At 48.6% G+C, this 24,902-nt stretch overlaps 1 protein-coding gene and 1 non-coding gene across 5 annotated transcripts; both read left to right on the top strand.

The window, feature by feature from the left end:
* The first annotated feature begins 360 nt into the window (after positions 1-360).
* Positions 361-24,624, top strand: NCAPD2 (non-SMC condensin I complex subunit D2). Of its 4 annotated transcripts, none has more exons than XM_052640142.1 (32): positions 361-496; positions 1,228-1,377; positions 7,932-8,007; positions 8,272-8,330; positions 8,800-8,981; positions 9,295-9,437; positions 11,112-11,239; positions 11,312-11,435; positions 12,447-12,594; positions 13,563-13,760; positions 14,077-14,211; positions 14,306-14,393; positions 14,490-14,670; positions 15,131-15,255; positions 15,754-15,987; positions 16,277-16,451; positions 16,979-17,063; positions 18,619-18,752; positions 19,077-19,209; positions 19,296-19,380; positions 19,456-19,620; positions 20,225-20,394; positions 21,114-21,225; positions 21,299-21,422; positions 21,505-21,660; positions 21,985-22,162; positions 22,249-22,343; positions 22,829-22,909; positions 23,001-23,184; positions 23,790-23,916; positions 24,043-24,165; positions 24,387-24,624. In XM_052640142.1, exons 2-32 carry the CDS (start codon positions 1,251-1,253, stop codon positions 24,470-24,472), a joined length of 4,161 nt encoding a protein of 1,386 aa, XP_052496102.1. In that variant the 5' UTR covers positions 361-496; positions 1,228-1,250; the 3' UTR covers positions 24,473-24,624. The 4 variants fall into 4 exon arrangements, with proteins under 4 accessions (XP_052496102.1, XP_052496100.1, XP_052496101.1 ...); XM_052640140.1 differs by having other exon boundaries at positions 24,013-24,165; XM_052640141.1 differs by lacking the exon at positions 361-496 and adding an exon at positions 630-740 and having other exon boundaries at positions 24,013-24,165.
* On the top strand, positions 8,403-8,724 carry LOC128049181 (small nucleolar RNA U85). Its single transcript, XR_008199540.1, has one exon. It is a non-coding gene; the product is annotated as a small nucleolar RNA U85 (small nucleolar RNA).
* Positions 24,625-24,902: the final 278 nt, after the last annotated feature.

Here is a 24,902-nt window from a genome sequence, read left to right as displayed (position 1 = left end):
CTAACTGTCGGCTCCTGTCTTGGGGGTGACTGAATGGGTCACTGTCCCAGGAGCACGGCCACTGCTCAGCTAGGAACTCGACTCCTCCAGCAGGCACCGCGGAAAAAAGAGGACTTTGTAGGGAAGAAGGCGGCCGCGAGTGCGACGGGGGTGGGGGAGGGAGCTGGACTCTAAGTCCCGCCCTTCCTCGGTCACTCCGGCTCCTGCGCTCTGATTGGCCGGTCTCTGCAGCGAGCGTCGCGATTGGGTCCCTTGCGACCGTTGAGATTTGAACTCCACTTTTGTGGCTTTGCCCGCGCCGCGCGGGGCTCAGTGGCGGGTGTTTTCCTCTGCCTGGCGTGTATTGGCCGGTTTCTCTCCCCGCGGGGGTGCTGCCTCACAGATTGGTGCATATTGTGCCCTCCGTGGAGTTTTTTTGTTTTTTTGTTTTGTTTTTTTTTTAATTCCAGCCCCACGACGCGAGTTGGAGGAACGGCGGGTGAAGCTCTCTTGTAAGGTGTGGTGTTCTGGGGAGCGGGGAAGAGAGGCCGGGAAAATCTGGCATCCGGCAGTGAGATGCGGTATTAGACTGTAGGGATAGTAGATGTGTCCTTGTGGTACAACGTGGTGCAAACAGCCATAGATCCTCAGTGGAATTTGGGCAAATCGCTTAACGTTCCTTCGTTTCAATTTCCTCATCTGTAAATGGGACCAAATTACTATGGACTCCATGAAATGGGCATTTTGGAGACTTAGACCAGGTATGACGTTCGTGTAGCCTAATAGAACCTGGCATAGAGTAAACAAATAGTAAATATTAATGTTCTGTCATTCTGGAGACAGGAAACCCATCAGCTCACACTGGTCTTAGATGAGACCTCTCTATATACTTAAGAAGTTTTCTCATAAAAACAGAAATAACAGTGCTAACTTAACGCATTGATATGCCACTTTACAGTTATTTAAATATTTTAATATCCCTTGATTCCTTTAATCCTGAGAGCAACTTTGTAGTCAGACATCAGTAATCCTGTTTTACAGATGAGGCCCAGGGGGTTAAGTAACCAAGTGTCAGAGTCACAATTAGAGTTCAGTTCTAGTCCAGGGTTAATCACATCCTTTAAGATAATGTTATTAGCTTGATGCAGAACTAAAAAGCATGTATATTTGAGGAGGAGAGTAAAAGAAGCAGATTAAAAAGATAGCCTTTAGATGTAGACCCTGACTTATTTGCTGTTTGGCCTCCAGCCCTGTGAGCCATTGGGAGAAAGATGTCTCCCCAAGTATGGGAATTCCATCTGCCCTTATCCCCAGAGGAGTTGTTGAAAAGTGGAGGGGTGAATCAGTATGTCGTGCAAGAGGTACTGTCCATCAGACATCTTCCATCGCACCTTAAAGGTAAGACTCCATAGCTGCCACTGTGACTAGCACTTCAGAACAATCACCGGCATCTGATTCTATTGTCTGTTCCACTACACCACTAAGCTCCATGGGGGTGAGAGACATGTCTTTTCTGTTACTTTCTGTTTTCTGTGTAGTGTTGTGTTACATGAAGGATATATTCATTAACCACTTTCTCTAAGGTACACAATAAACAGTTCTGGTGTATATGATTAGCCTTTGGGGGAGAATTTAATTTTTGATGTTTACCTCTTACCATATGCCAGAATAGAGTCGTGGTGGTTTTAAGAATTATAGGAGAAGATGTCTCCTAGAATGTCTGAGACTTGACCTGACCTGTTTCAGGTGATAGTTTTTTAGAGTAGATCACATTTCCAGGAATGTGCAATGATGGAAAAAAGCATATGTGTGCAGTAGCAATACTGTACAATATATGTATAGTTCAGTTACACACTGAAACCTATAGATGACCGCAGACAATTCCTGCAGTTATCAACAAGACCCCATGCATAATGTCACTGTACTGCTTGGAAGTGTCTTGTATCAGTTAGATTGCTTTGGAGAGTTACAGAGAGTAGAGATTAAGTCTGTTATTGCCCACAGCAAGTAGGGTTCATTCATTATCAAGCAGCTCGATGATATAACTGCAGCTTGTCTCTTCTTGGCCTTTCCGTTAGTGTTACCAGATGACAGCTCCTTGCTCCGATGAGCAGAGGTAGAGAAAGGGATTTGTCTATCTTTTATAACAATTGCATTGCTTTTGGCATTTAGAACCCTAAATATAAGTTCTGTAAATAACTCATGATCAGATCATTTAATTTATTCAAGTATTTACTGGTGATAATGCTGTTTGCCAGGAAGTGTTCTCTTCAACTGGGGATACAGTAGTAAATAGACAAGATGTCAAAATTGTTTCTCTCACGGCTTTCAACAAGTAATAAATAAATTGTAAATACCAAGGAGAAAAATTTTTAAAGATAGAAAAAGAATACAGTGTGCATTATAGATTGGCATTTTATGTTGGATGATCAGAAAAGACTTGCTGATAGGTGACATTTAAGCAGAGACCTTACAAGTGAGGACATTAATTATGCAGATTCCAAAGGAAGGGCAGTCAGGAAAAGCCAGTCCAAGCCCCTGAGGTGGGAAAATGACAGTGTGGTTGGAGGGGAGTATGCTAGGAAAAAAGAGGTCAGGTGGGGAAGTAATACAGATTATTCTAGAGTCTTGAACTTCAAAATGTGGTCTTCAGGAGCATTCGTATTAGTTAGGAGCTTATCATGATTTACGAGCTTATTAGAAATGCAAGATAAAAACCCATCCCCAAACTGCTGAATCAGAAAATCCATTTCTTAAGAAGATCCTCAGATGGACATTTGGTGGCTCAGACATAAAGAATCTGCCTGCAGTGCAGGAGACCCAAGTTCGATCCCTGGGTCAAGAAGATTGCCCTGGAGAAAAGAATGGCTACCCATGCCAATATTCTTGCCTGGAGAATTCCGTGGACAGAGGAGCATGGTGGACTGCAGTCCATAGCATCACAAAGAGTGTCTACTGTGTTGAGCAGAGACTGTAAGGGGCAAGGGAAGAAGTGGGGGCTAATTCAGAGGCTAATGAAATAATACCAGGGAGCTTGCTTGAGGTGATAGCACAGAGGTTATCATAAAAGGTTAGATTCTGAGTAAATTTTGAAAGTAGAGTCAACAGGATTGTTGATGGAGTGGATTAGATTTACAGGGTTAGAAAAAGCAGAATCGAGGGTGATTATAAGGCTGTTTGACTTGAGCACCTGGAAGAATGGAGTTGTCATCTACTGAGATGGGGCAGTGTAGGAAAGGAGAAGGTTTAGACTGTTGGTTATATGCTTATGGAGTTCAGGGGAGAGGTGCCAACTATTGATACATATTTGGGATTTAATATTCAACATATAGAGGGTGTGTAAAGCCATGAGATTGAGTTGAAGAAGAAAAGCAGTTTCAGACATAAGACCTAAGACAGTCCAACATTTGAAGGCTGGAAAGATGAGAAAGAACCAATAAAAGAAATTAAGGGCCAGTCACTGAGGCAGAAAGTGGGCAAAGATGCTGAGTGGAAGCTAAATTAAGAGACGTTTGAAAAGGGAAAGGAGAGATCAGTTGCACATTTAATCCTGGACTTAGCAACGGGGCACTTGCTGGTAACCTTGATGAACACTATTTCAGAATGGTAGGGTCAAAAGCCTGATTGGAGTACATTTGTGAGAAAGTGGGATGAGAGAGGTAATTAGAGATGGTAGGTTTAGATAAGCCTTTCTGTTTGTGGGTTTTTTTTGTGTTTTTTTTTTGCTTTAAGGAGTAGCAGAGAAATAGGGTGTAGCTAGAGGGGCGAACAGGGTCAAGGGAGGATTTAGTTTAGTTTTTTTTTTTCTCAAGATGAGCAATGTTACATGTGTTTATGCTGAATGTGGGGCTTCCTAGGTGGTCCTAGTGGTAAAGAACCCACCTGCCTACACAGGAGGTATAAGAGACTTGGCTTCCATCCCTGGGCCAAGGAAGATCCCCTGGAGGAGGAAATCACAACCCACTCCAATATTTTTGCCTGGGAAATCGCATGGACAGAGGAGCCCAGCAGGGTACAGTTCATGGGGTTGCAGAAAGTCAAACATGACTGAAGTGACTGAGGAATAATCTGGGAGGGGAAAGTTGATGATGCAGGAGGGAAAGGGAGGAAGGATTGTTGGAAAAGTATCCTTTAGGGGGTCAGAGAGTCTGTGATGGGGGTGGGGGGAGGAAATGGTTTTATTAGAGCAAGGACGGTTTATCCACGGCAGTGCAGCAGAGAGTAGAGCGTATGGACCCAGATGCGGATAGTGCCTGCCGGTAAAGACAGAGTGTGGCGCAGCTGGAGGTTCTCTTCTATCTGATTCTGTTCTATTATGGGTGGAGAAAAGGTGCGAAATAATGCCTAGAAGAAAGCAGATAGGCCTGGGAACTTGTAAAAGGCTTACTAAGGGCCTACTTGAAGTCCTGAGATGAGAATAGTTGGCATGGTTGTATGTTTTTTCAAGCCACGTTTATAAGTTTTCAAAAGCAGAACAGAAATGAATATGTGATATGACCTCGACAGTCAAAATAGTATGCATAGAAGATAAACTGAAAAATTAGCCAGATGTTAACAGTGTTTGTTTCTTTCTCATTTTCACTTTACTGTATTTTCTAGATTACAGAAGGAGGTTTGTAAGAATGGGAGCTGGCTTACAAGTACTGAGTTACATTGTGTGCCAAGTATTATCCTGACTGCTTCACATGGATTATCTTGCTTAATGTTTACCAAAAAATTCTGAAAAGCCCTATGAGATATGATCTGTTATTATTCCCAATTTACAAAAGAACAAACTGAGACTTGGTAAGCTAAGTAACTTAGTCTAGTAAATGTTCAAGCCGAGTATAAATGTAAGCAGTGTAGCTAGACTAGGTCAGTGGGTGATGCTTCGGAGAAGAACAGTGGGGTGTGAATGGAGAGAATCATTGAATGTAATAAAAAGTAGGTAACAGGTAATCTTTGAAAGAATAGCTGTTAGATTCATCAGTCTCAGAAACCAGGTTTCAGGGAATTGAGAAAGATTATATAGATTTTAATGGGACATGAGAGCAAACTCAAAGGCATTGATTCTTTTTGTATTGTTTGTTTTAAGGAAGTGGGGGCCTGAGCATGTTGTCAGAAAGAGAGTGTTCCCTGGAAAGGATGAAATCAGAGGTGAGAGAAAGGAGATAAGACTTTGGCAAGGCAGTGAGAACAGCTTAGCGTTGGAACAAAATCTTTCCACTGGAGACTGAAGCAAAGTGGGAAGGTGTTGGCGGGATGATTTGTTGACTGAGAGGCAGGATTACTTTGGGTCTCATTCTTTTGGGTAAAGTAGAAAACAGTCATCTACTAAAGGAAGAGAGGCAAAGGGTCAGAAAACATATAAAGGGAAGGATATGCTGTGAGTATAGTGTAAGGAGTCAGTAGGAGTTGGGGAAATTAAATAGTTTGTTAAACATTGCAAAGTTCCAGGTCATAGTTGGACAACATAACACTAATGTGATGAATCAGGTCAGCGAGCCAGCAGTGATAATGGAGTACAGGTTCAAGCTTTACTTTCCAGGCAAACCAACTTGGTGCCGCAGAAAAGATTTTGACAGAATTGTTTCCCTCCCCAGCTACAGAAAGAGCTAGATCTACAACTTGTTTCAAAAATGAGCTCCATACCGGGCTCCATACAAGGCTACCAGGTTTCCCTGGTGGCTCAGCAGTGAAGAACCCTTCTGCTAGTGCAGGAGACTCCAGTTCGATCCCTGGGTGGAGAAGATCCCCTGGAGAAGGAAATGGCAACCCATTCCAGTTTTCTTGCCTGGGAAATCCCATGAACAGGAACCGTGTGTGCTACAGTCCATGGGGTTGCAAGAGTCAGACACGACTGAGTGACTAAACAGCAACAACAGCACTCTCATCACACTGGACAGCAGCAGCAGCAGTTGCAGCTCCCGGACTGCCACATAATCACCAGGGTAGACAGCCTGTACTCCTAAAGCCATCCTCTACCCAGACAGCCATTCTGCTTTTCACTTTGAGGAAGTATAGCATTCAATAAATTACAAGAAATATTCACGACTTTATTATAAAACAGGCTTTGTACTATGTGGTTTTTGCCCCCAGCTGTAGGCTGTTATAAGTGTTCTGAGCATGTTTAAGGTAGACTAGGCTAAGCTGTGGTATTCAGTAGGTTAGGTACTATTAGATTTTTGATTTAACAATGTTTTCAATTTATAGCAGATTTTCCAAATGTAGCCCCATGGTAAATCAAAGCAGGTCTGTGGTAGCAAATGAACCTAAGTGTATTGCAAATGTTTGACATAACACACTAAAGGACTAGAGAACTAAGTAACTAGGAAAGCCAGCATTTTGACTGTGAGCTATATATGAAAGCTTTACACAATTAGCGTCAGGTAGTTAGTAAATTTATTTTTTAAAGGGGTGTGGGTTAGCAGTTCTGAAACTGTTACATGTGTATACTAGGATTAAGCAAATACATAAATGAACTTATGTTTTTAGTATACAGTAGAGTACTCTTGCCTGGAAAATCCCATGGGTGGAGGAGCCTGGTAGGCTGCAGTCCATGGGGTCGTGAAGAGTCGGACACGACTGAGCGACTTCCCTTTCACTTTTCACTTTCGTGCATTGGAGAAGGAAAAGGCAGCCCACTCCAGTGTTCTTGCCTGGAGAATCCCAGGGACGGGGGAGCCTGGTGGGCTGCCGTCTGTGGAGTCGGACACGACTGAAGCGACTTAGCAGTAGCAGAAGTGAAAATAGATACAGAGGTATGTCCATTTATACCTACACACATGTATGTCCTGCATTTCGCAGTCTGGGTGGAAGGAGCTCCTAGTGGTCAAGTACGGGACAGTCTGAACAACAAAAGAAAAGTAATAGGAATGGATTAAAACACAGAATAAAACATTCAAGAGCCCATTCTCACATAAATAATTGAATACATAAATTATGTATTGAAGGGAAAGAAAAGCTCATACTTACAGTGGCATTCCCATTAGTAAATATAAAAGGAATGATAGAAATAGACAAATCACCACTTAATAAAAGTAATCTTTGTGGCAGGTAAGAGTCATCCATTGTTGCTTAAATTAGGGGGCAGAATGTAGTGAGAAACAGAATGTTTGCCTAGTTGCAAAGTATCTCCCTACACAAGATACTTATTAGTTGCAAAAGGGAAAACAGTAACTGCAGTGGAGACACCTGGCAAACCCTACCGACTGATCAGTTAACATTGCCAGTAATAAGGCATCATGTCCTTCTGGTATAATGGTTGAAGGACACAACCTCCCTTTCTCAGTGATCTAGCCAAAAGCACATGACCTCAACCTAGTCATGACGAACTAGCAGACAAACCCAGAGTGAGGAACATTCTATAGAATAACTGGCAAACAACACTTCAGGCGTCAAAGACAAAGATCGGGAAAGTAAGGAGGTATGATGGCTAAATGCACTGTGGTGTTCTAGGTTGACTCCTGGCCTGGGAAAAGGATAGAATTAGAACAGCTGGCAAAACTCAAGCTCTGTAGGTTAGTCATTAGCGTTTAGTTAATGTTCATTTTTTGGTTTAGAATAGTTCCTTATAGTAAAACAAGATGTTACCATTGTCTGGGTGAAGAATACAGGAACTCTACTGTTTTTTCTACTTTTTTAATTTCAGAATCTAAAAAGATTCTGAGTTTGTATTCATTAGTAAGTTGGACAAGTCACAAAACTACTCTGACATTTCATTTCTTCTGCCACAAAATAGACACAGTACTATTTGCTTCATCTCGCTCAGAGATGGAATAATACAACTCAGTTGTTTTGATAAAACAGGACAAAATGTCAGGTGTAATTATAATAGGTTACATTGAAATGAACTGTGTCCTTTAGTGATTCTACCAAGAAAATCAGTTAACTCCATTTTTTCTTCTGTCTTGAACAGAATTAACCAGAAATGCCTCTCCCCTCTGTACTGATAAGTTTCTTCACCTTTACAGCTTTTCAGACTGCCTTTCGAACTCAGGGGCCCCTGGCTGTGCTAGAGCACTTTGATACCATCTACAGCATTCTGCAGTAAGTAAAGTAGTGCCTCTGGTACTTTAAAAAGAACTGGTGGCTATTTGCCCTAACTTTGCATGTTAGTCCAGAAATTCCATATTATAGTTCACTGATACTTGGTTTTGGGTGCTGATATTTCTGCTCATGAGCATTTACCCCAGCTCGCCACTGTGATTGCACATGTTTTTATAAGCATTAGGCTCCTCAGGTTTGATCTGAACTGTTAGAATGGGCTCTGCAGGTTCCTGGCTCACCCCCGGCACTTTCTTTCCCTCATAGTCACTTTCGAAGTATAGACCCTGGCCTCAAGGAAGACACACTGGAATTCCTCATAAAAGGTGTTTATGGGAAGGGGGTAGGGGATGGAAGGTGTATGTTGCTGTTTGTTTGCTGTTTCTTGCGTTTTATCAGCCATGTGATGATATCAAGGCTGTGGTGAATCAGTTGGTTTGGCTAAGCCCGGGACCCCTGACCTACTAGGTCTGTAATCTTGGTGGGCGATACAGAGCAATGTGTGTTCACTGTAAGGGCAGACCGACAACATTCTTCCTACTTGCGGGCTGCCTCTCGTCAATGGAGGCTGTTCTTCCCGTTGCCAGAGAGAACGTGGGGTAACGAGTGAGAGAGTAGGGATAGGGTGTGCTTGGGACATCAGGGGCAGGGGTCCAGAGGACTTGGCCTGTGCTGTGGCCACTGAGAGATGAGACACAGATCTTTGGTAATCTGATGGCTGCAAGGGCTGGGGCTTTGAAGTTGGGTGGTGTGAGGAGAGTGAGTGGAACTGACCCCAGATCCTGCCCTTTGCAGTGGTGTCCCGCCACTCCCAGGAACTCCCTGCCGTCTTGGATGATGCAGCTCTGAGTGTGTCAGACAGAAGCGCCCACCTGAACGCCCTCAAGATGAACTGCTATGCTCTGATACGCCTCTTGGAGTCCTTTGAGACCATGAGCAGCCAGACGGGTCTCATGAACCTGGAGCTAGGCGGGAAGGTAATTTGGTGTTCCTGGCTCACTTAATAAGGGGTCTGGGGAGATGGAGGAGTTGGTGGGAAAGATGGAAGTCAGTGATTCTGAGAATCCTTTCCCTTTCTGCCCTTGGTCCTTGTTTAAAGTTGATTAGAAGGTACTCAGAAGTATCACAGTGTATCTTTTGCTGAGAAGCAGCTCTTTTGTATTTTGAAACTTATAATCCTTCTGTCTTACCTTCTACCTTGTCTTGATACTGGATAGCTTGGGCACTCAGACTAATAGATTATAATCCTCTTTTCTCCCTCTTTTTTTCCCCAAATACATCCTTTTTTAGGGTAGGAAATCCCGGGCCAAGGCAACTCATGGCTTTGACTGGGAGGAAGAGAGGCAACCAATTCTTCAGCTTTTAACACAGCTGCTCCAGTTGGACATCCGTCACTTGTGGAACCACTCAATAATCGAAGAGGAGTTTGTCAGGTGGGTGGTGATTGCGCCAGGGGATGCTGGCCGTGAGGAATGAGGGCTCTGGTGTTAGAGATGCTTTTGAAATGCTTCATTTCATGCTGCAGTTCTGTCTGTAATACATAGACATGTGCCAGTTATGTTGAATTGTTCAGAAGTAGACAACAAAGGTTAGAAATAGCTTTATTCAATCACGTGGTGGTATTTACAGAGAATCTCCTAGGTACGTGGCTGGTATCATTAAATGTATTAAAAACCAGCATTTCTGCTCTCTTAAGAGTTTGTATTTTAGAACAGAAGACAATTTTTTAAATAAGCAAAATACATAGTATGCTTTCAGGTTTATTACTGTGGAGAAAAACAGAAGGGGTGGGAAGTGTAATGGGAAATGGCTGTAATTTGTATCAGTGGCTCTAGCAAGACTTTTTGAGGTGGTGACATTTGAGCAAAGCCTTCAAGGAGGTAATGAGAGCCACGAGGAGAACTGGAGGCAGAGCAAGGGCGGGAAATAGGTTCCAAGGAGGGAATGTGCTGAGCAGGCCCAGATAACAGCGCTGGGGCCAGAGCGACAGCTGAGACAAGGTGAGGGTTGAGCTGAGGTCGGAGCAGGGGAGCCAACTGCAGGTCCCCGTAGGCCATCACGGTGACTTTGCCATCAGAGTGAGGTGGGGCCCCTCAGGGTTCCGAGCAGGGCAGTGAGGTGGTCTGGCTGCCCTATCAAGGTCACTCTGGCTGTTGTGTCAAAACAGACTGACGGGAAAGGAGGAAAACGGGAGAGCAGCTAGGAGGCTGTGGCAGTGACTTGGGCAGGAGATGGCCGTAGCTTAGACCCAAGAGGGAGTGGAGATAAGGAGCCGTGGGTGCAGTCTGTATTTGTTCCTTAAGGAGAGTCTATAGGATGAGCTGGCAGATTAGAGGTTGGAGGGAGGGTGTGGTTGAGGATGACTCACCTGGTTCTGGGTTGAGCATTTGAAAAAATGGAGCTGCCGGTAACTGAGATAACAAAGCCTGTGGGAGTGTGTTTGGGGGGAAAGTTCTGCTTTGGGTGTAGAAAGTTGGAGGTGCCTGTTAAGACATCCAAGTAATGTCACTTTCAGGTGTGAAATGTACAAAGTGAAGTAAGGGAGAGAGAGCTGAGCTCGAGCGCACATTTGGGAATGTAATGTGTTTATATAAATGGTGTTTGTAGCCATGAGACTGAATGAGATCAGTAAATCAGTAAGCATAGCTAGAAGAGAGCAGAAATCTGAGGACTACCTCGGGGTACTCCAGCATCAGGAGAGTGATTTGAGGAGGAACCAGCTAAGAAACAGAGCGGAGCCTGGGCTCCTGCTGCCAGATGAGGCATGTTTCAAGGGAAAGGGAGTGACCAGCTATGTCAGATGCAGCCAAAAGTTCAGCCAAGATGAGGACTGAGTTGGCCATTCAACATTGAGAAGTCATCAGTGATTTTGTCTGACTTTATCATATATTCAGCTTCTATGCAGACATCATCATAACTGTTGACCTACATGTACCTACATGTATGAGTACCTACATGGCAGTCAGCAAAGCAACTAGATGCAGAAGGCGATAGAGTATAGGGAACTAGAAGACCCTGACTGCAGCAGCAGAGATAGAATGAATGAGCAAGGGCAGTATAATTGAGTCCAGACCACTGATGTCATCATCTCAATCTTCTTTTCTCAGCTTGGTTACTGGCTGCTGCTACCGCCTCCTGGAGAACCCCACCATTAGTCACCAGAAGAACCGCCCTACCCGAGAAGCCGTAACGCACCTGCTGGGTGTAGCTTTGACGCGTTACAACCACATGCTGAGTGAGTCGGCCCTTCCTTTTCCCCACCCCTTCCCGAGGCCCAGGGTCATGGCTCATGTGCAGGACTCCACAGGTGCCACTGTGAAGATTATACAGATGCTACAGCACTTTGAGCACCTGGCATCCATCCTGGTGGCGGCTGTGAGTCTTTGGGCAACTGATTACGGAATGAAGAGCATTGTAGGAGAGATCGTAAGGTGACCCTGCCTTCTCTACGTTTCTAATTCTCATTTTCCTCAGGGAGAAGAGGAATATTGGAGATAAATTCTCTGTGTAACACTGCATTCCTTCAGATGTTGTTGTTTAGTTGTTAAGTCATGTCAAGCTCCTTGCGACCCTGTGGATTGTAGCCAGCCAGGCTCATCTGTCCATAGGATTTCCCTGGCAAGAATACTGGAGTGGGTTGCCATTTCCCCCTCTAGGGGTTCTTCCCAGCCCAGGAATTGAACTTCTGCATTGGCAGGCAGATTCTGAAAGGTTGCTGCTGCAAGCTGTATGTTAGACCAGAATTCGTGACCTCTGGAGGCTTGACTACTTGGAGCTTTTTGTGTAGCAAAGTTTTATTAAAGTATAATAGAGAAAGAGAAAACTTCTGACATAGACATCAAAAGAGGACAGAAATAGTGCCCTGTTGCTGGTTTTTAGCAAGGCATTTTGTGTCTGTTAGCAAGCTGCAAATCAGATGAGAGAGACTCCTCAAGGCTGAGGTAGTTTCACCAGGCCCCTCTCCCACAATATGCATTTTTGAGATAGGGCGGCACAAAGTGTGTCATCCCCGGCCATAAAACAATTGACATGAATACTGGTTTGTTGAGCCATTATCAGCCCAAGGTTTGAGAAGAGAAAAAAAGGTTAGTCTTAGGCGGAACTATTTTGAAGAAAGGCAGATTCCAAAGCAAATACATCATTTCATTAACATAGCTTAAGAAAAATATTTCCATAAGAAAAATTGGTTAGCTCAAGGCAGAACCAGGTGTTGTTAGAAGCCTCTTTTAATTTTGTTGTAGAGAAGGGAAAAAAAGTCTGCCGCTGGCAGTTTATTTCCTCCTGCCGCTTGGGGACTTCTGGCCTTCCTCTGTTACCCTCTCAATTCTTTACATCTGACCCACCAGGGAAGCCCCCTTCAGATGTTAGATGCCAGCTTAATTCTTGCCAGGACCTAAGTGATTAGGTTACGCTGCTCTGGCTGTGTTTATTCCCCTGTGTAGAGAGATTGGACAGAAGTGTCCCCAGGAGCTGAGTCGGGACCCTACCGGGGCAAAGGGTTTTGCGGCCTTCCTGACAGAACTAGCAGAGCGCATCCCAGCCATCCTGATGTCCAGCATGTGCATTCTGCTAGACCATTTGGATGGAGAGGTAGGTGGTCCCTTGGTCAGTGTGGGTTGTGAATCCATTGTTGAAAGGCTCTTAACATGAAGGTAGTAACTTTCACATGAAGTCAAATTGTCTCGGCTTATCACTGTGGCAATTCCTTCCTGTAGAGAAGCAGATGAAGTTTATTGAATTAAAGGGCCATGTCAGTATCACACTGGTTTCATCCCAAACTGGTAGAGAGATGACAGTTCCATAGCTTAAGTCAGTGAGAGACTCAGCTGTGGTTCTGGGTCCACCCATTCTGCAGGATGAAGCCCCTTGCTGCCACCTGGCTCTCAGATGCTCCCATATCACCTCTCAGTTCTCTTATCCTCAGTGTTAACCTGGCTCCTTCCCAAACCTGGTATTAGCTCTCCTCAGTGAATGTTAAGAACCACGATAATCTGCTCATTGACCTAATGTATTGATACCATGACTTTAGATTGCAAGATCCCATTCTCTGGCTCTTGGCATTGCAAAAACCCTAAACTGTTCTCCCATCAGATTCTGCAGTGCACATGGTCAGGCCTAGGGCTGATTGCTGTTTCTCTGTCAGTGAATTGTGGGAAGGGGATTGTGAGGGAAGACAGTGTTATTAGTAAGGATCAAAGGCTTTGAGGCCTCAGAAGCAAGGTGGTAATTAATGCTTCTGAAACATGTATTGGTGGGTGGATGTGATTTCACATTCAGCTGCCACCATGGCTATCTCCTTGCATGGAGGGGATAGGGAGGGGTACTGCTCTGGGCTCTTATTTGTTTCGTCCCGAAATTCTTTTCTGAGCAGTCAAGGCCCTTTTGGCATTCAGCTTTTTCCAGTGACCTCAGGATGAATGCCGAGCTTCCAATGCAGGGGGGTGCGGGTTCTATCCCTGGTCAGGGAACTGAGGTCCCGATGCTGAGCAGCATAGGAGTTCAGGGCAAGGACAGCCGGTGTGGGGAGCAGAGCCGCCACCAGCCTCGCTCTGCCTCAGAATTACGTGATGCGCAATGCTGTGCTGGTGGCCATGGCGGAGATGGTGCTGCAGGTCCTGAGCGGGGATCAGCTGGAGGTGGCGTCCCGGGACACCCGGGACCAGTTCCTGGACACCTTGCAGGCCCACTGCCACGACGTCAGCTCCTTTGTGCGCAGCCGCGTTTTGCAGCTCTTCACCCGAATTGTCCAGCAGAAGGTGAGTGGCCGTTGACGTGATAGAGATCCACAGAACCCCTCTATGCAGGCCGAAGCCAAAAGGTAGCTGTGTCAAAGAAGAGTCTAGAATTCAGGATTTCACTGCCAATAGTAAAGGTCCTCCTCTGTCAGGGACAAGGATTCTGGCTCCATTCAAAGAACTACACTGTCTTAATACAGTATTCCCGAACTGTTCACATCCCGTAGAAAAGTTTCCTCAGATGAATGGCTCGCACATCTAGAGCGCACTTCACCATCATCTTGACGTTATGGCCAGTGTGGGCTGGGATCTGATCCTCTCCTCCTGCTCCTGACAGGCTCTGCCCCTGACGCGTTTCCAGGCAGTGGTGGCCTTAGCTGTGGGGCGTCTGGCAGACAAGTCGGTGCTGGTCTGTAAAAGCGCCATCCAACTGCTTGCCAGCTTTCTTGCCAATAATCCCTTTTCCTGCAAGGTACGTAGCCCTTGGTCCACCCAGAAGAGGGATTAAATGGAAACAGGTGAAATTCCATGAGTCAATGGCCCTGATATTCATTATTTCTTGGTAGCTTAGTGACACTGACCTTGCTGGACCACTGCAGAAGGAGACCCAGAAATTACAAGAGATGAGGGCCCAGAGGCGAGCCACAGTGCCTTGTGAGTAGGGTCTGTGGGGGAGCTTTCAACCTTGACACCCTTCTCTCCGCAGCGGGGAGCTCAAGGCAAGAGTCTAAGTGAAACCTTTTCGTTCAGCTGCAGAGCTAGACCCCACTGAGGAGTGGGAGGCCATGCTGCCAGAGTTGAAAGCTACCCTGCAGCAGCTGCTGACGCTTCCCCAGGAAGGAGAGGGGATGTCTGAGGGCGTTGCTGAGACAGAGACCCCCGAGGAGGTGGAAGGACGCATCCGTCAGTTGCTAGCCAAAGCTAGTTACAAGTATGGGAAAGAATGCAGTATTCTCTCGTGACCCATTAGGTTTAGAGTTCACCTTTGGGAAACTATATACATGTTTTTAATTGAAATATATTTGATTGGCAATGTTGCACTAATTTCTGCTGTACAGCAGAGGAACACATGTATACATTCTTTAATGATACATTTTTTTAAATGAAAAATCTCTTCCGAGCCTGCTCTCTAGCCATGTAGTTCCCTTCCCATGGGAGCAGCAACAGTAGTGGTTAAGCGCCTCCTTCTAGAGATAATATTTAGTCACACAGTCAAACTTACCTTCATCACCACCGCCTCCCCCCCACCGCCCCGACCCCTTTTTACATAAGTGGCAGAGTTCTCCACTGGAAGGTCTGGGTTCTCGGTGCATTCATGAGCTAGGCCTCTGACACAGGCCGCGGTGCCACTCTCAAGGGGGCAGGATGGGTGATAGGCCGTGTTCTGTCAGGCAGGCCATCATCCTCACTCAAGAAGCCATAGGCCACTTTCGGGAGTCTGAACCCTTCTGTCATGTGGACCTGGAAGACTCAGAGGAGACCAGGTTCCTCAGCCTCTTAGGAGCCATCTTCAAAGGTAAATTCCTTTTCCTTCTTCAGTCAGCAAACGACATTTCAGCTAGTATTCATGGCCCATTGACTTTATGTCAGACACAGACGTGACTCACAGCCTGGCACTGAAAGAGGCCAGAGGGGGGTCTGCAGTGTGTCTGCTTGGGAATGGAAGCAACCCCCAGGCCTGAGATCCATAGTCACAGGGAGTGGAAGGGTATTTCAAGCCATAGATGACTCAAGAAATCTTTTCTGGGAAATGAACCAAGATATTTTAGACTGAATTCTAAATTTATACTTTCCTATTGGGAGTTCCCTGGCAATCCAGTGGTCAGGACTCCACATTCCCATTGCAGGGGGCATGGGTTTGATCCCTGGTTAGGGAACTAAGATCCTGCAAGCCACATAGCATAACAAAACAAAACTTTCCTATGGTAGAAACACATACTCGTGGATGTTTAAAACTGTTGGGTTTCCCCATATACCCTTGAACAAAAACTATCCTGTAATTCCCTAACTCTAGGCCCAGCAGCTCCCACCCAGGAGGAGAATCCCCAGGCGGCTGCAGGGAACTTGGGCCCAGGAGAGACTGGCTGTAAGGACAAGCCCACTGGGTCAGAGCCTGAGGAACGCAGCGATGAGCTGGTGAAGCAGGAGTTGCTGGTGCAGTACCTGCAGGATGCCCACAGCTTCTCCCTGCAGATCACCAAGGCCATCGGCATCATCAGCAAGATGATGTACGAACACACAACTACAGGTGTGCCAGCATCCCCGCCACAGAGGCCAGGGCCGGAAGGACCCGTCTTGTCCGTATTTGATTGATGTCCATCTGCTCTTTTGAAGGGCCCAGATTCTCTACTTCCATTTGCCTGCTGTAACCCTGTGGAGTGTGCATATAGCATTTGACGGCACTGGAGGGAGGTGGGGTCCTCAGGAGAAATGGGGAGGGTGTCCCCTCTCATGTTGCTACATTAAGAGAGGTTCTGTTTTTAAGTGTTGGGGCGTTTCGCCGCGCTGATAGGTGACATTTGTGTCTGTCCTCTCAGTGGTGCAGGAGGTGATTGAATTCTTTGTGATGGTGTTCCAATTTGGGGTACCCCAGGCCCTGTTTGGGGTGCGCCGCATGCTGCCTCTCATCTGGTCGAAGGAGCCTGGCGTCCGGGATGCTGTGCTTAATGCCTACCGCCAACTTTATCTCAAACCCAAGGGGGACTCCGCCAGGTACACGGGCTGCATTGGCCTTTGCGAACTACCCTGAAGTCAGCCTCTCCCAGGAGGTGTCTAGTCTCCTGAGGGGAGGCCAGGGAGTGGGCTCCTCCTAGGGGACTTCTAGACCCAGAGGCAGTAGGTCTGTAATGGACTGGGGGAGTGAGACCCAACCTAAGCAGTTATTTCGTTTATTTTTGTTTCTTTTTATTGAAATATAATACAACATTATATGAGTTACAAGTGTACATTGTAGTGATTCACAGTCCTTAAAGGTTATATTGTTTTAGTTATAAACTATTCCCCATGTTGCACAGTGCATCCTTGTAGCTTATTTTATCCAGGATAGTTTGTCCTCTTAGTCCCGTACCCCATATATTGCCATTCCCCCACCCCTCTCCCTACTGGTGACTACTAGTTTGTTCTCTTTGTGTGTCTGAAACATGTTTATTGTTTGACGCTGGCGGGATTGCCTAATAACCTATTTGCCAGGTTCAGCTTCTCCGTCTTTTAATGACCCCTGATCTCTGCTGTTCCCACAGAGCCAAGGCCCAGACTTTGATTCACAATCTCTCTCTGCTGCTAGTGGACGCCTCAGTTGGAACCATTCAGTGTCTTGAGGAAATCGTAAGTATGCTCACTTCCACTTATTCATTCGGCAAATATTAGTGAGATTATGGTGTACTCAGCCCCTCAAAGAAATATAGGATTACTTGCTTTCAACTCTAGTTGGGAGCCAAAAAACATAAAACATTTTAGAGCAATGCAGCAGATAGTTAAGTGGTATAGGTAACAGTTATTGTAGCAACAGTAATATAACACATTATGCCAGGCACTAATTTAATCACTCTGCTCATATTAACATGTTTCATCCTCACAATTGCTCTAGGAGGCAGTATTATTATCTACATTTCCCAATAAGAAACTTGAGGTAGAGAGAGCTTGAAGAACTGGGCTAACTTCAGCCAGTTAGTGACAAAGTTTAAGATTCAATCTCAGGCGTCAGAGTTCCAGAAAACATACACCTGCCTGGTACGTTATGTTGACGAGTAGAGAAGAGAGCAGTGTCAGGTCGAAGAGTCGAGGGCAGAGCTTCCGAGTCCAGGGCAGAGCTTCCTGAAGGTGGCAGGACTTGATTTGGACCTTGATGCATCAGATTTAGAGAATTCAAGAAAGGAGGGGAAACATTTCAGACAGAGCCGAGCAAGAGCACTGCCTGTGTTGTAGAAGGAAGACCATTGCATTCTGGCTCAAGATTGTTATCTGGAAAAAATAGTGAAGCTGGAAACGGGTTGGAGCTGAACTGGGAAGATCCGTGGGATCTAGGACTTGAACCTTATTGGCCAGGGGCCCCAGCATTTCAGTGCCACAGAGCTACTTTGAAGGGTTTGGGTGGTGGGGCTCAAGGCAGAGATGGTGCTGACCACGAGCCTCCATTGGGAGGAGCAGCACCACCAGCCACATTTTCTCCTCACTGCGGAAAAGAAAAGCCTGCTGGAGGCGCCTGGCCTGAGATCGCGCAGGGCAGCAACTGGCCAGGAGCCCACACCTCAGGCCGCAGAGAGCTGCTTCTATCAGTACTTAGTGAGCAATGCTGTGGCCTGATGAAGCAGACGTCTGGGAGAGCACGGCACACAGGCTGATGGGAGCCGAAGCCGGGAATGTTCCTGGAGGCTGATGCGGGTGTGCAGTGACAGGGATCTGGACTTTGGGGGTGAGAGGAACATCTATAGGGTGGCATTTCATGGAAGACAAATTTTAAAGGGGAGAAAAGGTGGAATGAGTGACCGACACATTAAAAATTAGGTGACAGCGGTTTGAAGACTGTTGGTGGTGGTGTCACTGGCAAAATGAAAAGGCAAAGATGATGGCATCCATTTGGGACACATTGAGTTGACAGTAGCAGTGAGAAAACCTACTAGAAATCTCCACAAAGTGTTGTCCAGGCTATAGATGTGCACAAACTCAGCAAGGTCAGGTTCAGCACGTCATCTAAAGAAACGTTGGCAGGCAGGAGAATAGAAAGTAGCAGGGGGGGGGTACCTCCCAGACCCCAGCTTTACATCTTCAGCTGCCTCCTTCCTCTCCACTTCGGGTTCTCAGTGTTCTCTTCAGAGGAGGTAGACCAGGTGTCAGGGGAATTGTTACTTTGGGGCCTGAGCCCTTTTTCTTTTCTCTCCAGATCTGTGAGTTTGTGCAGAAGGATGAATTGAGCCCAGCAGTGACCCAGGTGCTGTGGGAGCAGGCAACGGAGAAGGCGCCCTGCTCCCCTCTGGAGCGCTGCTCCTCCGTCATGCTTCTTGGGATGATGGCACGGTGAGGCTCACATCAGACAGGCCAAGGGGTGAGCGAGAAGAGAAAGGTTCCCTGAGGACCGTTATTACTGCTCCAGTGAGAGCACTCGGGCCTGGCTGAGCTCTGCATGTGCGTCGCCGCCTAAATGGAGAACAAGTGACAGTGCGGTTCCAACCCGCCCAGCAGAGGGGTCAGCGGCGCGTGAGGGATGCTGAGGGCCGGCCCCACGCGCAGCGCTCCAGGGCTCACGAAGCCCTGAGTAGGGAGCTGGCTCCTATGCTCCTTGGTGGTGGTCCCCACACAGAGGTGTCTGAGTGGCTTTAACTCTGTGGCTTCTTCTCCTAGAGGAAAGCCAGAGATTGTGGGAAGCAACTTGGACACCCTGGTGAATATAGGTCTGGACGAGAAGCTCCCACCGGACTACAGGTTGGCCCAGCAAGTGTGCCACGCCATCGCCAACATCTCGGACAGGAGGAAGGCACGTGGGGTGGTAACGTCCAAACTAGGGAGAGTGGGTGTCCCCTTGTCCACCCTCGACACTCACCGCGTTGTTGCCCTCAGCAGCCTTCTGTGGGTGAACGTCACCCTCCCTTCCGGCTGCCCCAGGAGCACCGCCTGTTTGAGCGACTGCGGGAGATGGTCACGAAAGGTGAGCTGCCGTGCAGAGCCTGGGGCAGAAGGGCCTCTCTGTCTGTGGTGGCAGCTTCCCCCTCTTCCTGCGCAGGCAGCGTCCACCCAGACCCGCTCTGGGTCCCGTTCAAGGAGGCAGCCGTGGGCCTCATCTACCAGCTGGCTGAGGGCCCCGAGGTGATCTGCGCCCGGATACTGCAGGACTGTGCGAAGCAGGCCCTAGAGAAGTTGGAGAAGAGTGACCACCAGGAGGCCCTGCGTAAGTGGGCAAGAGGGGTGGTGGGCCCATGGCAGCAGCCCCTGACACCACCACCTCCTGCAGCCACGCTGACCCCCTCAGCCCTCCCTGTCCCTTTCTGTCACTCAGGCTGCACAGTCACTGCTACCATGCCCTCCACCCTCATGTCTTGCGTCTTTTTTTCTTTTTTAAAATAATTTTATTTCTTTTTGGCTGTGCCCAGTCTTAACTGCGCGGGCTTTTCTCTAGTTGCAGTGAGTGAGGATGACTCTGTACTTGTGGCGCATGTGCTTCTCCTGGTAGTGGCGTCTCTTAGTGTGGAGCGTGGGCTCTAGGGCACAAGGCCTTCAGTGGCTGTGGCTGCCAGGCTCTAGAGCACAGGCTCAGTAGCTGTGGGACCTGGGTCCAGTTGTTTCAAGGCATGTGGGATCTTCCTGGACCAGGGATGGAAACCCGCGTCTGCTGCATTGGCATGTGGATTGTTTACTGTTCTCCACCAGGGAAGCCCTCCTGCTCCTTGCCTGGGTATAGAGCATGTGAGCCAGGGACCATCAGTGAAAACAGTGCGGGGGCCTATGAGACTTGATGGCCTTTCTCTCCCTGCTTTCCTGCCCCTGTCCTGTAGAGGAGATGCCCGTGCTCCCCACCTTCCTGTTGATGAACCTGCTGTCCCTGGCCGGGGACGTGGCTCTGCAGCAGCTGGTGCACCTGGAGCAGGCCGTGAGCGGAGAGCTCTGTCGGCGCCGGGTCCTGCGGGAGGAGCAGGAGCACAAGCGGAAGGAGCCCAAGGAGAAGGTGAGTGGCGTGCCTGCGCTTTGGGGTTCCTGCCCCAAGTGTCGCCCAGACTTGCTTCTGGCCCTTGGTCCTTTATGTTTCCTTCTGGGGAGCTCTGCTTCTCTCCTGTTCATTGAGCTCATGGAGGCTCTGCCTCCTTGCTCCTGATACCCTGGAAACGATTAGTGAGAACATAAATGGATCACCCAGGAAGTGTTTTAGGTAAATCCAGAGCATCGAGGTAGGGGCCTCAGCATAAAATCCAGGCTGTGCCCGAGGCAGTGTTTGCTAGAACCTGCACACTCCCACCACCTTGCTGGCAGCCTTGGAGACTGGGCCTGGCCCCTGATGGGACCTTGTGTTCTCTCCACTAGAGGCAGTAATGTCCGGCAGACAAATGAGATACAGCTCTGCAGCAGTGGGGTAAAGTCTGACCTTCTCTGTGACCTTGAGCCGTTGTCTGGCAGATTCCATCAGTTTATTTTGTCCAGGAAGTTATATGCTGCTGTGAGAATGAATCGGAAGAGATGTGGGATGCTCTGGCCACTTTAGACACGAATGGAGGGGATCTAGTACTTTTCCTATTTAATTCACGAGTCCTTCCTCTTCAGATACATGTGACAAGCCTGTGAACAGCTTTGTAGAATTTGCCCTTCCCCAGATCCATTCATGCGAAATGAAGGGTAGGCTGGAATCAAAACTGTCTGCTCACCCATGATCCCTGGCTGCTTTCCCATCAGAATTCAAAGTCTGAGTCCACCTTGGAGGAAGAGATGGGGCTGGGCGGGGCCACAGCTGATGACACCGAGGCAGAACTCATCCGCGGCATCTGTGAGCTGGAGCTGCTGGAAGGTGAGAAGGGCTGCTGGGTGAGCCTTCCCCAGCTGGGTAGCCCGTCCCACACCTTGACTTGTTCCTTCACCAGGCAAACAGACACTGGCTGCCTTTGTTCCACTTCTGCTTAAAGTCTGCAACAACCCTGGTCTCTATAGCAACCCAGAGCTCTCCACAGCTGCTTCACTCGCCCTGGGCAAGTTCTGCATGATCAGGTGGGCCCCAGGGTGGAGACTGCCTTCCCAAGGAGGGTCGGGGCTGGTGCGGTTTCCCTGACGATCCTCTCTTTGCCTCTAGTGCCACTTTCTGTGACTCCCAGCTCCGTCTTCTGTTCACCATGTTAGAAAAGTCCTCGCTCCCCATCGTTCGCTCTAACCTCATGATTGCTACTGGGGATCTGGCCATCCGTTTCCCCAACCTGGTGGACCCCTGGACACCCCATCTGTATGCTCGGTGAGACCCCTCCCAGTGCTGTCTCGGTCCCCACCAGCCCTGGAGGCCGTGGGGAAGTCAGTGTGGGAATCCCCAGAACTGTGTCCCCTCAGTCTTTAGGGCTCCCTCCCACATCTGGGCATGCCCTGGCTGGGTGTGACCCAAAGGGATTGATGCCTCTCGTCTAAAGCCTTGGCACCAGGCTTGGCCTCTTTCTCCAAACTCGGCTCTAGACAGCCTCTACCGGTACAGTCAGAAGAGGCCGCGGCTCCCTACTGAGGGCCCCCTGCCACCATCAGGTGCGCCCACAGTCCCGGTCCTAATGCCGTGAGATTTCATCCCTAGCCTCCGGGACCCCTCTCAGCACGTGCGGAAAACAGCCGCGCTGGTGATGACCCACCTGATCCTGAAGGACATGGTGAAGGTGAAGGGGCAGGTGAGCGAGATGGCTGTGCTGCTCATTGACCCTGCCCCTCAGATCGCTGCTCTGGCCAAGAACTTCTTCAACGAGCTCTCCAACAAGGTGAGAAGTAGGATGGCTTAGGACTTGCTGCCGAGGGACCGGGCAGTCGTGTGCTGGTCTCTGTGACCTGACTCTCTCTCTTACAGGCGAATGCCATCTATAACCTCCTTCCAGATATCATCAGCCGCCTGTCAGCCCCCGAGGGAGGCGTGGAGGAAGAGCCTTTCCACACCATCATGAAGTAGAGTCCCTGGGCCTTGGGGCATTTGTTCTGTCGTAGAGCAGGCTCAGGAATCACACAGACTTGTTTGTGATATCCAGTCTGGTGCTCTGAGCCGTGTGGACTTCAGCACCAACCCGTCTCTGTAGTATTCCTCCTGTGTAAAATGAGGCCCCCAAATACTTGTTCCTCAGTTCTTGAGAAGATTTAGTAAAATAAAAGTCCTAACACATGCTTACATGCTAAGCATGTAAATAGGACTCATTGGATGGCAGCTGCTTTTGTTCTAAGTTTCCAGTCACACTGTAAATTCCTCAGGAGGGTGGGGTGGACCCTTCCCTGAGGTGAGGGAGCGGGCAGGAGGGACAGGCCAGGGCAGAGGAGAGTCTGCCCCTGAGGCAGGAGGGCGACAGAAGGCAGGTGCCGGGGAGGGCCTGGGCGGGTGTCAGTGATGGGCTCGGGCCTGCCCCCAAGGTGGTCCATCCGTATCCTGTCTCTGTCTGCAGGCAATTGCTCTCCTACATCACGAAGGACAAGCAGACTGAGAGCCTGGTGGAGAAGCTATGTCAGCGCTTCCGCACGGCCCAGTATGCTGCCTTCCTGGAGGGTTCGTGGGGCTGGAGGAGACCCTTCCCTTGGGGGTCCCGCTGAGCCTCACCACACCTTCCCTGCCCGCAGGACTGAGCGGCAGTACCGGGACCTGGCCTACTGCGTGTCTCAGCTGCCCCTCACAGAGCGGGGTCTCCGAAAGATGCTCGACAATTTCGACTGCTTTGGCGATAAGCTGTCTGACGAGTCCATCTTCAGCGCCTTTTTGTCCATCGTGGGCAAGTTGCGGCGTGGGGCCAAGCCTGAGGGCAAGGTGCGCAGGGCCTGCAGCTTTCAGGCCGCAGCTCCCACAGGTGTTCTGAGGCTCCAGGTTTCTGACTTAGTCCCCAGCTGACTGCAGCCAAGTAACCGGGTGACCTGAGACCAGGTCTTTCTGTCTCCAATTGTTTCTTCTTTTCTTTGCTTCAGGAGACTTTCTTAAGGGCCATTTCAGGTTCAAAGCAAAATTATAGTATTCCTCGCGCCCCCAGTTACCCACGTCCCCTGCCACAGGCGCGCAGGGCATCTGTGAACCTGCCTTGACACATCCCCATTGCCCAGAGAGCGTGATTTCCAGGAGGGTTCACTCCTGGTGATGTGTGTGCTTCACAGCCGACGCCCCGCCCTGAGCGTCCTCTGCTCCCTTGCTCACCCCGCCCCGCCAGCCCTGCCACCACTGACCCTTTCGCTGTCACGGCAGCTTCGCCTTGTACAGGATGTCATGTTGTTGGAACCACAGAGTGTGTGCTCTTCTCATTTGGGTTCTTCGCTTTAGTGATCCACATTTAAGATTCCTCCATCTCTATTCATGGACTTGTTTCTTTTTAGTCACAGAAATAACAAATTCCAGGCCTGTTTCTAATCTGTTCTTCCCTCCAGGCTGTAATAGATGAATTTGAGCAGAAGCTTCGGGCCTGTCACACCAGAGGTTTGGATGCAGTAGAGGAACTTGAGGTTGGCCAAGGCAGTAGCCAAAGAGCCCCGTCAGCCAGAAAACAGCCAGCTGGTATGTGGGGCCGCCCTTTGGGAGAGTCTGGGCGGGGCCCTCCTCTCAGATGGAGGTTCGTTTTTTCTTCTGGACTCACACCTCTGCCTCTGGTAGCCACTCGGCACCGGCCTGTGGCTTCTACAGCCTCAGACAACTTTGTCACGCCGAAGCCCCGCCGTACCACCTACCAGCATCCAAACACCCAGCAGCAAGCTTCAAGAAAGAAACTCAGGATTGTCTTCTCGAGTGATGAATCCAGCGACGAAGGTGCGATGCTCCCTTCCAGACCCAGCCCAGCAGGAGTGGGGTGGGGGCCAGTGGGGGTGCCAGGGATGGGGGGCTTTTGACGAGGTCCTGCTGTGTGGGCCCCACCCCCAGGTCATCTTCCTGTGCAGTGTGGTCTAGGACTGTCCCATTTGTTCTCTGAGACCTATTTTGCACCATCTTTGTGACTCAGCTGTTTCTTATTCCCCCAATTCTTTGTACAGAACTGTCAGCAGAGATGACAGAAGATGAGACACCCAAGAAAACCACCCCCATCCGCCGGGCATCTGCTCACAGGCACAGGTCCTAGGGGCAGCCTTGCCTACCCCAACCCTGCTGTGCAAGTGTCTTATAAAGAATGACCCTGAATCCATTCCCTTTGTAAAATACTTGTTTGCCTGTCTCCTTGGTTTTTTAATGCATAAGTGGTCATTATAACGTAAGGCTTTGCTCTTAAACTAGGCCGACTGAACTGAGTTGAGCTGCTTTCCTTGGAATGTATATATATGTGTGTTTGTCAGTTTTCTTGTTTTCTAATGAATAAATATTTTTATATAGTTTTAGAGGTTTTTCCTCAGCTTGTCTTTGTCTCGTCTTTCTCGCTAGCCCGGAGGCAGGCAGCAGCAGAGGGTTGCTGGTCCGGAGGGAGGCGCTGAGCCCAGGGGTCTGATGTGTGTCCAGCCCCTCAGTGCCTCATCTCTCGCCAGCCTCCCCCCTGCACGTGGCAGGACGCTCTGCTG

Source organism: Budorcas taxicolor, chromosome 5, assembly GCF_023091745.1.
Source record: "Budorcas taxicolor isolate Tak-1 chromosome 5, Takin1.1, whole genome shotgun sequence".
NCBI lineage: Eukaryota > Metazoa > Chordata > Mammalia > Artiodactyla > Bovidae > Budorcas > Budorcas taxicolor.
This window is presented reverse-complemented; position numbering and strand designations above follow the sequence as displayed.